We start from the raw sequence: 15802 nt of genomic DNA, 5'->3' as shown, positions 1-15802 counted from the left end.
TTTTTCATTTGTTTCTTTTTGGTTTTTCATTCACAGGATGTGGGGCCTTTAACACTTGGGCCTTTATCTATGTATTTGGAAATAGCACATAGTTTTTCATTTGTTTCTTTTTGGTTTATTCATGAACGTCTTGGCCATTTGCAGAACAATGGTTCTGATTGCACAGGTATAGTGCTATAAATATATGAAAACAATCACCAACCATCGTAATACATCAGTAATCGATTTCAATCTTATACATATACTATTGTGGAGAACCACAAGACTCATCAAACCCATTCATTTTCATTGACATCGACCCAATAGATYKAAAACATGAATGTAAGTTAGGTTAGAGAAATAGGAACATACCTGTAAGAGATTCTCAATTTTTGGAAGACGATTACTTGGAAGAGGAATAGTTTCTTGAATCGCTTTCTTGAAGATGAGTTGGAGGTAGCCGATTTTTGGAAGCGGGAATGAAAATGCATTCCCCCCAAATTGAGTAGGAATGAAAAGTTGGGCTGTTTTGGGAATGGGCCCATTGCATTATCACAAACCAAACATCTCCTATTATATTCATTTTCATTAATTATTATTAATACCCCCAACCAAACACCCCAAACAAACCATAGGAACTAAAAACATAATTTACTCAATTTTGTATTTAAATTACATTGTTAATTTTTTAATAACTGATTTCCCATTCTAGAATTGTTTAACATTGATCATTATTGTTTTCCCTAAATAAGAACCATATTGAGATCAATTTATTGCCATAATTGAAATGATACAATTTTCGGAATATATTTTTCAAATTGAATATGTAAGTTCTCGTTTAATTCTAGACTGTTCGAAAAGTAATCGAACCAATATAAACCAGTTTTAAGTCAATGTACTTTTGGTTTTATTGTTTTAGATATTTTGTTCTGATTCAGTCTAATACAAGCCAGTGAGTTGTGTCTCGTCTTGTGATCAATGCATTTGGCATAATTTTGTGCCCCGATAATTTCCATAAATCGATGCACAAAAGTCTCAACCCAATAATCAAAATGTGCAAAGCTTGCAACCTAACAACCAATACGAAAAATACGGATCCAAAATGTGTTCAAATGTACCAACAATAAATAAATGCAATATTAAGTCAATATCCTACAAATAAATGTATGGAAATCCAAACAACGCATCGATTTAATGTGGTTCCACTGTCATGACATAATGTAGATCCACAGTAAAGAGAATGAGCTATTTATTGATGATTCAATGGAGGAACGATTATAATAGCTAGAGTTTACGTACCTTTAACAATGATCCTACAATTACAAGGCTAAACTATCTAATTTGCTTTTTCTATTTCGGTCAAAACCGTCTAGGAGAAGAATAATATAAACAAGAACTAAAACCCTAACCAAATAGGGGATTAAACCAGTCTAAATGTCATATGAGATCTTATCCATGACATATGTCACGTGTAAAAAATAAATTTAAAAAATTTATAACATCTCCGAAATGTGTTGAGGCGCAGCAGTTGACTGGACAGATAATAAATATTTTTCTGAAAAAATCTAGGTTTCTATGGTCGGTCTGTGACCCCTGGATGCTGAAGACTCCAGTCCCCTTACGAAACTAAAATATTAAAATTTAAATACCACCCATTAATAGTAATAGAACTATTACCTATAATGGCAATCTAAGATTTAACATCGACAATTGATAAATAATGATCGTCATCTTCATAATACAGAAAATGTTCCTAAATAGCTAAATCATTCGTGTGCCTCTAACTAGCACTCAACTTTTCAAGGTGATGCTAGTATCACCCCAATAAGAACTTGATGCACATGCCAACAAAAAAAAGTGTTAGGCTTAAAGCCTAGTGAGTTCAAACAATTTTCATCTTTAATATAAATCACTAAAACTAAAAGAATGTTATTTAAATCACAATTTTTCCAAATGAAATGTATTTAATATAAAAGCAATATTTTTTCGAAAACCTACCATTTTTTGTGATGAAAACTCGGTGGCCAAAGCACCCATTTTAGCATGAAACCGAACTCAGTACTCACACAAAACATTAATAAGGCTTGGTATTCAAATACCGAAAACATAGATAAATCTCAAGTGTCCAAAGCAACCATATATGAAATATACAATATCCAAAACATCAAACCATGGGTATATTTTGCACCCAAAAACAACACTGAAAACATGGATAAAATATCATATCTAAAACAAACTTTTTGGTGATGAATAAGAGTCGGTTCCATAGAATGTGACGAAACACAAAAGTAAATTGCATACCTATGTTAATGAGCCCCACTACGGATTAGTGGTCATCAAAAATTCAACCACCCACGAACTACACCTTGCATGGGACTCTTGATGATCCTAGATATACTCGTTCACTAGAAATTACACCATATGTTTAATGACATGTTCGATTCAATGAGTGCACACGACAATGCCCCTAATAACCCGATGCCTTTTTCTAACTACAATAGGGGGATAACCATCCCATTTTAAACTATAAAGTCGATCAGAAATTACATTGTATGGTCAATGGACGAGGTTTGATTCCAAGAGTTTACACTATAATGCCCCAAATGACCCAATGCCTATTTCTGGCCATAATATGGGAATAACCTTCCCATTTTAAACCAACAAAATTGACTCATATGTCTATGGATCCATTGCATTACAATCTAAGTTACATGAATCAAATTGAATGATCAACACATTCAAAACATGTAATGATCAAATAAATATGCCATAAATGCATATCATAACCAAAGCTCAACATAGAACAATTTAGATCGGACAAATGTCCCCGAGACTCATTGAAGTTAAAATCAAACCAATAAGCTTTATGACTCACTTGACTATTTAAATAAAGTCAATATAAACCAATAAGTCACAAATACTCAACATTTGAGCAACTTATACACCAAAAGATTTGAAAATCGTCACCACTAACTCAAAGGTCAAGTAAAATCTCAAAACGAGTATTTATACCAAATCAAAGCCAATAAGCTCTTTCATATGTATGACTAATCCGAAATGATTCATCATAAACCTCAAAGTGCATTTAAAGATTTTAATAACTCTCATGACCCAAAATACCACAAAATCCAGTAATTCTCAATCATGTGTATTTTTGAATAATTTACAAAATCATCATACCAAAAGTGCATTAACATCAAATGATCTCCATATGAGAAATAAATCATGAAAACCCACACACTTCATGATTTATCGCCAAAATGTCTAAAAAAACTCAAATATATGTAATTCTCAAGATTTTATGAAACCAAATGTGCAAAAGATGCAAAAGTAATCAACAATATTTGATAAATCTTAAGGAAAATACTTTAAGACTCCAGAATACACACTTTTGTCATGTACAAATTTTTCACAAAGCAATTTGAAACTCACTTTGCTAGGTTAGAATAAACTAGTTTCTAAACCCAAATCTTTAGCTTTCAAAATAAACGCTTGAGATCCATAAACAAAGCTCATCCAAGAAATTCCTCAAAACCATACTCAAACCTTGAAATACACCAAAATGAACACAAACTTCAGATCTATCAAGATCCCTAACTAGATCTCAAAATTACCAAAAAGCTTACTTTATTGATAATTGCAACCTTCCAACCAAAACCCTATGATGGAGCTCTTCCAAGTCCCCAAACCAAAGCTTCCACTGTATACTCTTCTTTTCCTCCCAAAAGCTCCAGAAGACTGCCCAAAATGAAAGAAATCGAGAAAGAAATGGAGATTGACAAAACCCAGAAAAATGGGGTTTTAATCTGTCTACAGGTCATATGCAACCTAGATCGCTTATCTTGTACCCTGTCTTTTTATCATATTTTTTTCCCTTTTGTCTAGCCCGATACTATAGTGAGTTAAGTGACCTTGGATACAACTCGATTTGCATGTCCAATCACCGAGATTCCTTGGATGCCCGAAGATTTCTATTTTATCTAGTCTTTTGACCCCGAAACAACCCAGGGCTAGAGAACATGATTAAACACCATTAACTCAAGGTTAATACACCAAAAGTAGCTCGATCAATCTGTAAATGCATCTAACAAAACACGAGTATTATATCAAGGGTAAAAGGAAGCTGGCAACCCTAACCACCTCGCATGAAGATAATATGAAATGGATACTGACATACATGACCTTGACCGCAATCTAGGTTGTGGGACAAGTCGTGCGGAACGGTTAAGGCGCGAAGGTAGGGTATATCGTATTTCTAACACTCCACCTTGATACGAACACCATATACCAAATGAAATGCACGGATGCAAAAAAAATCCTCCCAAAATGGTAGACAACCCAAAGACTCAGACGTCAATAAGCTTTGGCATATATAGCCATCACTTGCTAACACCTTTATCAATAAAAAAAATGTCTTATGAAAGTCTTCAAATCATCAATTTACAACTAATGCTCAAAATTCACAATCCATCTCTCCCACCCAAAAGCCTTTCGCTTTCAACTCTTAAGGAGCCGTATGATCTTCAAGAAACGCTCGAACTTCGTAGCACCCAACGACTTCTTCAACATATTTTTTGCGTTATCATCCGCTTGAATCTTCTTGAGTAACACAAGATGTTCCTCACTTACCACTAGAAAATACTCTTTAACGTGTACGTGAAACGTATACAAGCTGAAATCCAAATTCTCAGTAATGTGAATTGCATCTTTTTTTATCGTAATTCACAACCACCACCTTTTGGTCAAACAAGAATCACTTAATATTTCTGCTAATAAAATGGTAGTGGTTTATTAAAAACAAAATGGGCAACACCTTGTCAACTTAAAGCAATGGATTTTCATTATTGTATCATCATATGGGTTATGTTCTCATCTATCTTGCAAAAATGAACAAATCGTCCTTCTTGAGACATAGGGTTCTCGTTCTTGTATGTGATTTAGAGTCTCGTTCTTGATCTAGGCGATCTAGTACCAAAAGAAGGTTGGTTGAGAATAAGAGATGTCATACTAGAAGAGGAGAGGTTGTTGGATGATATAAATAGTTGAGTTGTCAAAGATTTTCATTCCTCCCAAATTGCTCAAATAATTTATATGACATATTCCATTGTATAAAACTAAATACATTTGATTTGAAGCATCTGATTCTAAAACTTAAAGATTTAATTATATATTTGGATGATTGTAATAACTAATTAACTTTATTTTTTATTGATGCAATATTTATTTTTTATTGCATCAATTAATTTTTTTTTCTATTAAATTATTTTTTTTGCATTAATAAAAAACAATTTTTATTGTGCTAATTTGGATTTTTTTTAAATGTTCAATTTAATATCTGAATTAAAAAAACGAGATTTGAAATGAAAAATAGATTTTATTGCATTAATTTTTGGGAAAAAAACAAATTTTAATTATTTTTCTATAATTATTTTGCAAGTTGGTTACCCAAAATAGGAATTAGGTGCAAGTTGATTCCCCAAAATGACCATTTTGAAAGTTGGTTCTCCAAAATAGAAATCAGGTGCAAGTTGGTTCCCAAAATAACGATTTTGAAAGTTGGTACATCAAAATAGAAATTATGTGAAAGTTGGTTCTATTTTGATGCAATTTTCCCTATTTAAAAACTAATTATACATAAAATAATCGAGTATCTCATTAGCTTTTCGATTCAAGTATTGGATAACTTGACTCGACTCGTATTCAATGGCGGACACAGTAGCAAAAAGGGGAAGGGGAAGGGGAAGGGGAAGGGGAAGGGGGAGGGGGAGGGAAAGGACCCCAGTCAAAAACTTAAAAAAAATTCCTAAGTTAAAATTTAGGTTTTGCACGATTTACCTTTCACTTCCCCCCAATATATTTTTCCACGGGCCCCCAACCCCAATCGAAGCCGTTACTCTAACCAAAAAATCTATTGAAATCAATCAAAAAAACCAAAAAAGTTATTCGAAATCGACAAAAACACTAAAAAAATCCCTCGAAACGTTGTAATTAGGTTAAAAACACATCGGACGATTTTGCGGACCTTTAGTCTACCTTAAAGGTGACCCCAGTAGACAAAAATCATGGATCCGTCGCTGCTCGTATTCATCCCTTTTTTGGTTTTAAAAAATCTTACACTTCGTTGTATTACATGGTCGTGCTATCTCATGACATGAGTAGTCTTATATTTCAGTAGTCTTGAGAAAACATATTTAAAAAAAATACATGTTATATTTTTTATAATATAAACGAAACTAAAATATACAATATATGATTCATAATATATGATCCAACTCTATCCCACATGTTCACGTGCATTGCCAGTTGCCAGTTGCCACAGTGCCACTGGTTGATTTTAAATAGCCCACTTAACGATCAGCGTTACATGTACATGTACTCAATCATTTACTTAAAGAAAACCTCTATCTGAAATGGGTCTATTAGATGGACCTAACCAAGCTCGGCCCAGGCCCAAAACTGGTCCAAGAAACCTCATGTGGCCACCTCACCTCTCCATTTTATTACTTTCTATTTAAAGTTTATTATTAAAAATATATTGAATAAAATGTGACATGTCTTTAGAAGTTTGAAATTGTTTAATCAATTTGATTGTTATAAAAATAGTTCTATTTTGTTAAGACACCAATCAAAGTTATAATTGTCTTTTAACACTTTATAATATATCATATCACAAAAAATACTATCGACAACTTTAACTGGTTTACATGGAATGAAACCCACTTTTAAGAACACCAATGTAAATGAGTATTTTTTGACTCATTCAGCAGCTGAGACTTGCGTCCCATGACTAGTCTTGTGTTTAAGCAAAGTCACTTCACATCTGTACTAACTGAGCTATGCATCAGAAATTAAGTATTTCATATAATAATTAGATTCCGACCTTGAAATTCTATCCCGGTTGTTTAATTATTTGATAACCAAAGTTATTCTTTGATAAATGATGACTTATTCTGGAAAGTTATTTATTATTGTATATTATTATCATTCGAACTTGTTAAGAAGATGAAATAAATAATTAATATATCAATAAAACTAGGGTTTTTCCCCCCTTCTAAAGAGGCCCAATGGCATAAATGTAAATCACCCCAAAAATAAGACCTATTGCAGTCAATGTACGCAACCCTGAGGGTCAGCGGCTTCTCCTCCTCATAAACCCTTCTTCGCTCCCCAATACTCTTGTCCTCCAACCCTTTCTTCGCCGCTTTCCTGGAGCCGCACCATACGCGGATCCATTCATTTGCTTCTCTCTCTAGAAAGGTAGATTCTTCATCTTTCAATAGCTGTTCTTTATGCTTCTTTAGTTTGTAGATCTGAAATATCATCGTTTCTAGTTGATAGATCTGTTTTCTAGTTCTTTGTTTGTCTTCATTTCGATTTACTAGATGTTGATTTTTCTTGGATCGAGTCAGATCTGTGAAATCAAGCTTGTTTCTGAGTTTCAGCTGGTGATTCTTATTTGTGTTTATGTTGTATACTTCTGATTTTGCGTGTATCTTTAGTGTTTTTGGGGTCTTTTTTGTTTATTTTAAGCAGATCTGGGCTGTGATTGCTCTTCGTTGACCGCGAGCTTTGTCGATTGCTTTATAGAATTGCTTTTATGTTTCTAATTTAAGAAATTCTCAGAATTTTATGCTGTTTTGTCTCTTGATCCATGGAAATCGCATCTGCTGATTGTACATGTACGTCTAGAGGGAGGGTAATGATTGATCGTCAAATATTTGAACTTTACAAAATAATGGGATCACCAAAATGAATATCATTTATTTTTCTTTGCAAGAATTAGTAAAGGGTAAATAGGTAATTGTAGCATGAAAAGATTGCGATCTTTGGGAGATCTGAATAGAATAGTCCCAATTTTTACGGATCGTGCTTTTGTCGTTGTAACGAGGTCTCACCTACTCGGTTTGCTTTGTTGATGGATTCAAACCAATTTTTTATAAATTATTCATGTTAAGTTTGATATCTGGTTGTTGGTGAAACTTTACAGCGTTGATTCTTCGTTTTGATCAATTTTGTTATGTATCAAATTGTTCTAAAACTTCTAGTAAGATTGCTTTCATTTGATTCCAAAAAGAGAGGACGAATCTTTTGTTGATCTCGTTAGATGAATGCTAAAATCTTGAACTATGGACTTTATTTATCATTTCTATGTTTTTATAGGGCTAGTTTACGAAAAAAAACCCCAACTTATTTCCTGTCATTTGCTAATTACAATATATTTTTTCAACATTTTTTGAAGTTTTCTTTTTGAGCTTGTTACATTTGAACATTGCTATTTTTATACCACAAATTGTTCTATATAAAAGCACGTGTTATTAATGCATCTGTCATTTAATAATTAATAGTGGTCAAATCCTTCATTTTAATTTATAGTCTTGGCAAATTTTAGTGCTTTTGACCTCGAATTGACTGTTCTGACTTGTTGGACCAATTCTCTCGTCAAGTGGCTGATGGTGGTTGACTACAAAACTCCCTTCTTTTCAAGTAAAAAATGCTAAAACTGGTAGCCTGCTTTTTAAGCTTTGGACTTATTAAATGGGTCTTTAATTGTAAGTGCATAGTGTCATGGAGCAAATTGCAAGTTAACTTTGTATGTTATTTATACTTGTAAGTTTGTTTGAGTAGTTTGTGATACAATCATGCAAGAAGCATCATTATAAGGCTTCACTGCAGTTTTCTGTTTTAACACCTTTGATTAATCTAATTGGTAAAAGACTATTGAATATAAACTATCTAATACTTTATTCTTAATAATCTTTTTGAGTGTCTATTGGTTAGTGCTTATGAAATCTCAGAGTTCTGGATATGTTTTAAAACCACCCATTATGAACCACAAAATTACATAAAGTTACTAATTTTTGTTTGGGATGTTTATTGTATTTATGATGTTCCAATCTCATGGTTAATGGTGTCATGGTTTTTAAATCTTGGCTAGTTGTCTTTTCTTTTTTAGTGACATATGAAGTGTAAATGTGTCTGCCTGTGTAGGGAAGACATGGCGATTGATCATTCGCAGCACCCAAGTGTCTCTCAGAAGTTAGCTGGGAGTCTTCTTGGATCTAGCATGACACAGCTTCGTGCTCGTGAGAGTGGTTTCCAGCAACCACAGGCCTACCAGAGGCATTTCCAATATGGAAATTACTCAAATGCTGCATTTCAGTATCCAACTCAGCCATCAGCTGACCTTTCCATGATTGTGCCTAAAGTATCTCCTATCTGTGTCCAAGCCCCAGCTGAGAAAGGTCTTTCAGGATTTGCTATTGATTTCCTTATGGGTGGAGTCTCTGCAGCTGTATCAAAAACTGCTGCTGCTCCCATTGAACGTGTGAAGCTTCTGATCCAGAACCAGGATGAGATGCTCAAGTCTGGTAGGTTGGCTGAACCATACAAAGGTATTGGTGATTGTTTTGGTCGAACAATCAAGGATGAGGGGTTTGTTGCGTTGTGGAGAGGAAACACTGCTAATGTCATCCGTTATTTCCCAACCCAGGCTAGTATTTCGTTTACTTGATGATTGTATTTTTCCCATAATGTTTTGATTTGCTATCGTTTAATTTTTTCTATATTGAGCTTATATGTCTTTTATATATTCCAGGCCCTGAACTTTGCATTCAAGGATTACTTCAAGAGGCTTTTCAACTTCAAAAAGGACAGAGATGGCTACTGGAAATGGTTTGCTGGAAACTTGGGGTCTGGAGGTGCAGCTGGTGCTTCCTCTCTTCTTTTTGTTTATTCTCTTGACTATGCCAGAACCCGTTTGGCAAATGATTCTAAGGCTGCAAAGAAGGGAGGAGAGAGGCAGTTTAACGGTTTGGTTGATGTCTACAAGAAGACACTAGCATCAGATGGTATTGCTGGGCTTTACCGTGGATTTAACATTTCATGTGTTGGAATCATCGTATATCGTGGTTTGTACTTTGGATTGTATGATTCTTTGAAGCCCGTTGTCCTTACTGGAAAGATGCAGGTAACCATGATTTAATTTCATATTAAATATGAAAGTGTTCATTAATTATGTGTGTGTTTTGTTCACAATCTTAATTTTGGGTTTTCAGGATAGTTTCTTTGCTAGCTTTGCTCTTGGTTGGGTGATCACAAATGGTGCTGGACTTGCATCCTACCCAATTGACACTGTCCGTAGAAGAATGATGATGACGTCTGGTGAGGCAGTCAAGTACAAGAGCTCCTTCGATGCATTCTCTCAGATTCTGAAAAACGAGGGTGCCAAGTCACTATTCAAGGGTGCTGGTGCCAACATTCTGCGTGCCATTGCTGGTGCTGGTGTGCTTTCTGGTTACGACAAACTTCAGCTGATCGTCTTTGGCAAGAAGTACGGATCAGGCGGCGGCTAAGAGTGACAATTGAGGAGTTTGCTCTCCAAATAGATGGTGACGAAGCTTTTGAAGTTTTGAGGGTTTTCTTTTCGCGCAAAAGGTTTGAATAATAATTCAGTTTTTTGGAAGGGAATTGGTAAGTCGCTTCCCAGACATTCCTTTTTAAATGGATTTTTCTTAATATTGTGAACTCTATTATATTAGAGAGCAGGCATCAGTGCATTGCCAGTACTGATTCTAAATAGCTAAAACTGATATTTATTCGGTTACAATTCTGATTCTCTATTTTGATATATTTCTTGAACTGCTTCAGTACTTGCACAATGCCATTATGATTGTTTACAAATGTTGTTAGCTGAAGAACTCATGCTTGTATGAATATGACCATGATCATTTCTAAAAGCCTGCTATGGTTATTATCTGTAGAGATGGGCATAAAGGTCTATGTCTATGTCCACCTATTTGGTCCGAGTCTTGAAGGCTTGTTTAATGTAGACCCACTTATTAGGACTCTGATTGTTTAAGGTTACCTTTCAGGGATTTGATTTGTGATCGTTTTGAACTAGTGTTTGGGTGCTAGTATGGGGTTGGGTTCTAGTGTGTTTTGGGGTTGCCTTTTGAAATTTGGATATTGTAAAATAGTTGTAGGGTCCATCTTATGTCATAGTCCTACTAATTCGCTTATGATCTTATAAAACTACAATTCAGTAGGTCTAAATGTGTTGTGAATACAAGGTCTGTCTTTTGGGTGGTTTTTTTTTTATGATTTAGAGTAGTTGAAGATGCATGATTAGGTAACAGGTAACAAAGGGCCAAGGCTAATCCCACCTTATTTTTAAGATAGACTAGGAGTTTTATGTTTTCTTACCTTAGACTGTATTTTCTTGAAATACAAATACAATGAGCTTGTTTAACTGTTTTTCAACGTCTTTTTCGGCAAACCTTCTTTTTTGCAAGCCGGTGGCCTTCCAAAATATATGCAAAAAAATTGTGATCATCTCATGTTTAGTGTATGTGGAATCATATACGTGTTGGATGAATACATATTATACTCATTCAAAAATTTTGGGTGGTTGATATCGAAAAAGATCTTGTGATTGATTCCATAACTGTGATCTACAGTTATCAAGTCTAAAATTATTTAAACGTCCCTACAAATACAATCGCCAATCATTTATTCGTCCCACCTCGTTAAGTCCCAAGAGTATTATGTGTGAGACAAATTAGATACATAGAAAACTATGATTGACTTAAGAGATCAGCTCCTAGAAGGAGCTAAATCACCAATGATTTGTAATTTTTATATTGTGGTGGTTAGATTTGAACCAGTTTAGAACAAGTATATCATCTCGTAACCATTTTTGTATCATGGGAAATTATAATCACTTTAAAAGCATGGTTCCAAATAACTCGTTATGGTGTGTTATGGTCTCAATGCTTGGGTCTGCCGTCATGTTAACCCTTGTGGTTCCACCTTAAGGTTTGGCTTGCATTGTAATGCGTTATGGCGCATTACGATACGTTATTTTGTAAGGTGTTAAGTTACTTTAATATAGAATTTGAGTGATAAATTATAATTATATGTGCGCGACTTAGGACGTAAATAAACATAAAAAGTGAACTTAAAAACCAAAATCTTAAATAGGTAAATACTTGCTGATATTTCTCTGTTTGCTTTCTTGATATCATTTTCTATAAGTTATATATAATCAATATCAATTACATGATGGTTTTTATTTCATTTTTAGTTTTATTCTTTTTATGAATTTAATTTGTTTTAAAAATATTATTCAAAACTAACACATACATATGTGGGTAGATATGTGTAGATAAATGCTGCCTTATAGCATGCTTTGAAAAACGTTATGACCTCATCGTATCTCGTAAGGCTTGAGGCTTAACCCCACTGTTACGCCACATCTTGATCTCACGTCATTTAAAACCGTTGCTTAAAAGTTATATGTATATTACTACTCGACCCCCTCAACCCATGGATTATATTTTGTATATCAAACTTGATTCATTACTTGGCCTATTATAAAATAAAATATAAAGTATTATTTAAATAATTGAAAACGTAACATGTGTTATTTTAATCGAATTGCAAAATTACACAAGAAAAACATAAAACGGGCCCCATTAGACTTGCACCTATTCAAAACGTCAAATAAAAATGTCATTGGTGGACCTAGTTTTTGCAAGTAATATATAGAGTGAATCACGGATTTGGTCCCTGTGGTTTGGTGATTTTTATGAAAATGGTCTTTACACTTCATTTATTATAGATTAGGACGCGTCGTATGTTGTTTTTTAACAAATTGGTTCCTCACCCCTAACGGTCGTTACTTTCTTCCAATCTTCCGTTAACTAAGTTTAAATGAAGGGTAAAATAGTCATTTTATAGTTTTTTTAGAACTTATTTTAACTTATTTTCTAAATACTCTTCATTTTCTTTTTTCTAATATTAACTCTCTTATCTCTCTCTCCAACGGAAACCCACCTCATGTCGCCACCCTTAAACCCTCCGATGTGACCTCCCGTAAGATCTTCTGTGTAACCTTCAACAAGATTTCTGATAAGATCTTTGATGTGACCTCCGATAAGATGTTCGGCCCAACAATATGTTCTTATATATATGCAAGTATAAAATATTAAATATAATATTAACTATAAAATAATAAATTAAAAGTAGATAAAAGCATAAAAGGACAAAATAGTTAGAGAGAGAGAAAGCAAAATGACGAAAATGTCCTTGTAGTTAACGAGTGTTTTGGATGGTTGTTAGAGCAAGGAACCAACTTGTTACAAAATGACATACGACAATTCCTAATATGTAATAAATAAAGTTTAGGGACCATTTTTGTAAAAACTACCAAACCATAGGGGTCAAATCCGTAATTAACTTCAATATTTATTTTAGAATTCAATTACATCATGTTTTTTTTATAACAATGTGATTAAATAATAATTTTATTTGTCCAAAAGAATTCAAGAAACACCCCCATCATATGTACTATTTACTAGTGCAAAAGTTCGGATATTAGCAAAGCATTCCATAAAATTGGTCTTATATCAGATGCAAAATGTTTAAGCGTCGTAATAAAATACTTTATAAGACTTAAGTTTATAAAATCAAACTGACTAGCGTCCTATCTAAAAGCGTTACGATTGGTTTGTAGAACATTTTTAACCGTTTCAGAAAAAATTATGACACTTTTAAAATAAAAAAGTTTTTTAAGACACTTTTTAAAAATGTTCTATAAAAAGATGAGTGTATATATAAAATTTTTAAAAGTGTTCCATAAAATAGTTAATACAACGTTTTTATTTTAAAAATGTTCTAAAAGCTTGTTAGAACGTCAAAGCCGTTTTAAAATCTATTGTAACACTTTTAGATAAGACATTTTATAGTTTTTCCCATAAACTTAAGTTCTACAAAACATTCCATTAAGACGCCTACATAGTCTAGTTGTCCTCCAAAACCAATGTTTTATAGTGAGACTTAAATTTGTCGAATTTTGACATCGTAAACTACATTGATAGGTAGCGTGATTTTGGACTATTCCAACACAACCAAACGAACATTGAAAATGGATTCAAGATCATAAATTCAGAATAAAGTCAACCCAACACCAACTATTTAAATGCAACAGATATTTTTTAATATAATCCTAAAATAGCCTTTTTATGATATGTATCAAATAGTGGATTGATCATAAACTTGTATTTAGGATCATAAAATGGGTAGTTGTCATATAAATGCATTTTCTCATAAAAAGATGTTGACATCATGGACTCATTAAGATGTTATCACTTCTTTTCGAGTCGTTTATTAAATACTTATTTTAATAAATGTTTATCAATTTTATTATTTTACTGGATGAATATAATAAAAATCATGAGTTTTATCCAGTAAGGGAAAAGACAATGATTGAAAGTTTTACCCAATAAATAAGGGTGATGACTCTTACCCGGTTAACGCTTATTGACTTATAAACGTTTACCATCAATCCATTTTGATGACAAAAAATGTTACCGTATAAAGTGAGTGAGAGTAACCACTCTTGCTAGTAAGTATTTGATAAACAATTCTTTAGTAATAAGAATTATATTATTAAAATATTATTTTTTCCTTCTATACATTTAATTTCATTGATTTTTAATGATAAGATAAAAAATAATATGTGAATTAAAAAAATCATATAAAAGAAAATTTATAAATTAATTACAATGTTTATATATTTTATTTATCATGTTTTAAAATATCACTTTTAATTGCAAAACTTAAAATGATTAAAATATTTTTTTTATTAATTAAAGATTATCTGAATATCATTTTTAATAATGAGTGGCAAATGAAAGTACAAAAATAAATGAGTGGTTGTTGATCTCATTCCAAAGTGTACAAAAAGGATATTCTAATCAATGCTCATAATCACACCCCAGAACTTCATCACACTAACAACAAAAATAAATCACTAAATAATATATATTTAATTTAATTATTTTATTTAAGTTTTTTAAACAAGATATATTATAAATCAAATTTTAGATATTACAAAAACGTTTTTTTATTTTATTTTAAGGTCGTATTGTTAGAACCCACAGTTTATGGTTTAATTTTTCTTATTTAATAGTTTTTAATATACAATTGTTTATTTTAGGAACGAATTTTTAAATATTTATATCACGTGAAAATCAGGTATTAAAATATACTTTTTTCTAATTAGAGATTTTCAAAAAAAAATGAAACTTATTTATATAATTGTCATATATTTATGATAAATTAGAAGAATATTCGTGTAATGCAGTGAGATAAATATCAATTTTAATGTTTAGTTATATTCTTTGTCTCTATCGATATAATACAATTTGATGTGGTTTTGAGAAAACGATAATGTTTTTATATTTAAATGAAATATAAGTTTAAAGATAACATGACATTTTGAAAAGAAAATTAAAAAAATAAAATAAATCGATATTAGTATCAAATTAAGCACTTAGTAGTTCTCATTTTTTTGGTTTAATTTCTTTAATTCAATTTTTATTATAATTTAATTTAGATTTAATAACAAAGTAATTTATTTTTGGTTTAATAATATATTTTTTTATAAAAATAATAATTAAACATTTTGTAAGAACTCAATGATTATCTTAATTATATTTAGATTTTTTATATTTAAAATAAATGTTTATTCTGTATTTGATTATATTTATTTGCAGTTGGTTACATAAATTTAAAAATGAAGTTTTAATAAGTTGTATTTACACAAAATTACTTATAATCTTGAATTTTAAGTAATATGCATCAATAAATAATACTTTATACATAAAAATAGTTTTTTTTTATAAATATATAAGGGAAAAGTACAATAAAAACCAATGAACTTTCTTGTTTKGAATKATTAAGTCMTTGAACTWTTTTTTGGAACAAATAAGTCCTTGAACTTTCCAAAACATGTTAAATAAGTCCTTGGACAATTTTTTGG

At 32.0% G+C, this 15802-nt stretch overlaps 1 protein-coding gene across 1 annotated transcript; it reads left to right on the top strand.

The window, feature by feature from the left end:
• Positions 1-7163: 7163 nt before the first annotated feature.
• Positions 7164-10628, top strand: LOC112518990 (ADP,ATP carrier protein 1, mitochondrial-like). The gene is made up of 4 exons (XM_025126839.1): positions 7164-7236; positions 8968-9469; positions 9575-9946; positions 10035-10628. Exons 2-4 carry the CDS (start codon positions 8975-8977, stop codon positions 10329-10331), a joined length of 1164 nt encoding a protein of 387 aa, XP_024982607.1. The 5' UTR covers positions 7164-7236; positions 8968-8974; the 3' UTR covers positions 10332-10628.
• Positions 10629-15802: the final 5174 nt, after the last annotated feature.

The sequence above is a fragment of the Cynara cardunculus genome (genome assembly GCF_001531365.2).
Source record: "Cynara cardunculus var. scolymus isolate 2C chromosome LG 10, CcrdV1, whole genome shotgun sequence".
NCBI lineage: Eukaryota > Viridiplantae > Streptophyta > Magnoliopsida > Asterales > Asteraceae > Cynara > Cynara cardunculus.
Note: the sequence above shows the minus strand (reverse complement) of the source record. Positions and strands in the feature narration are given on the sequence as shown.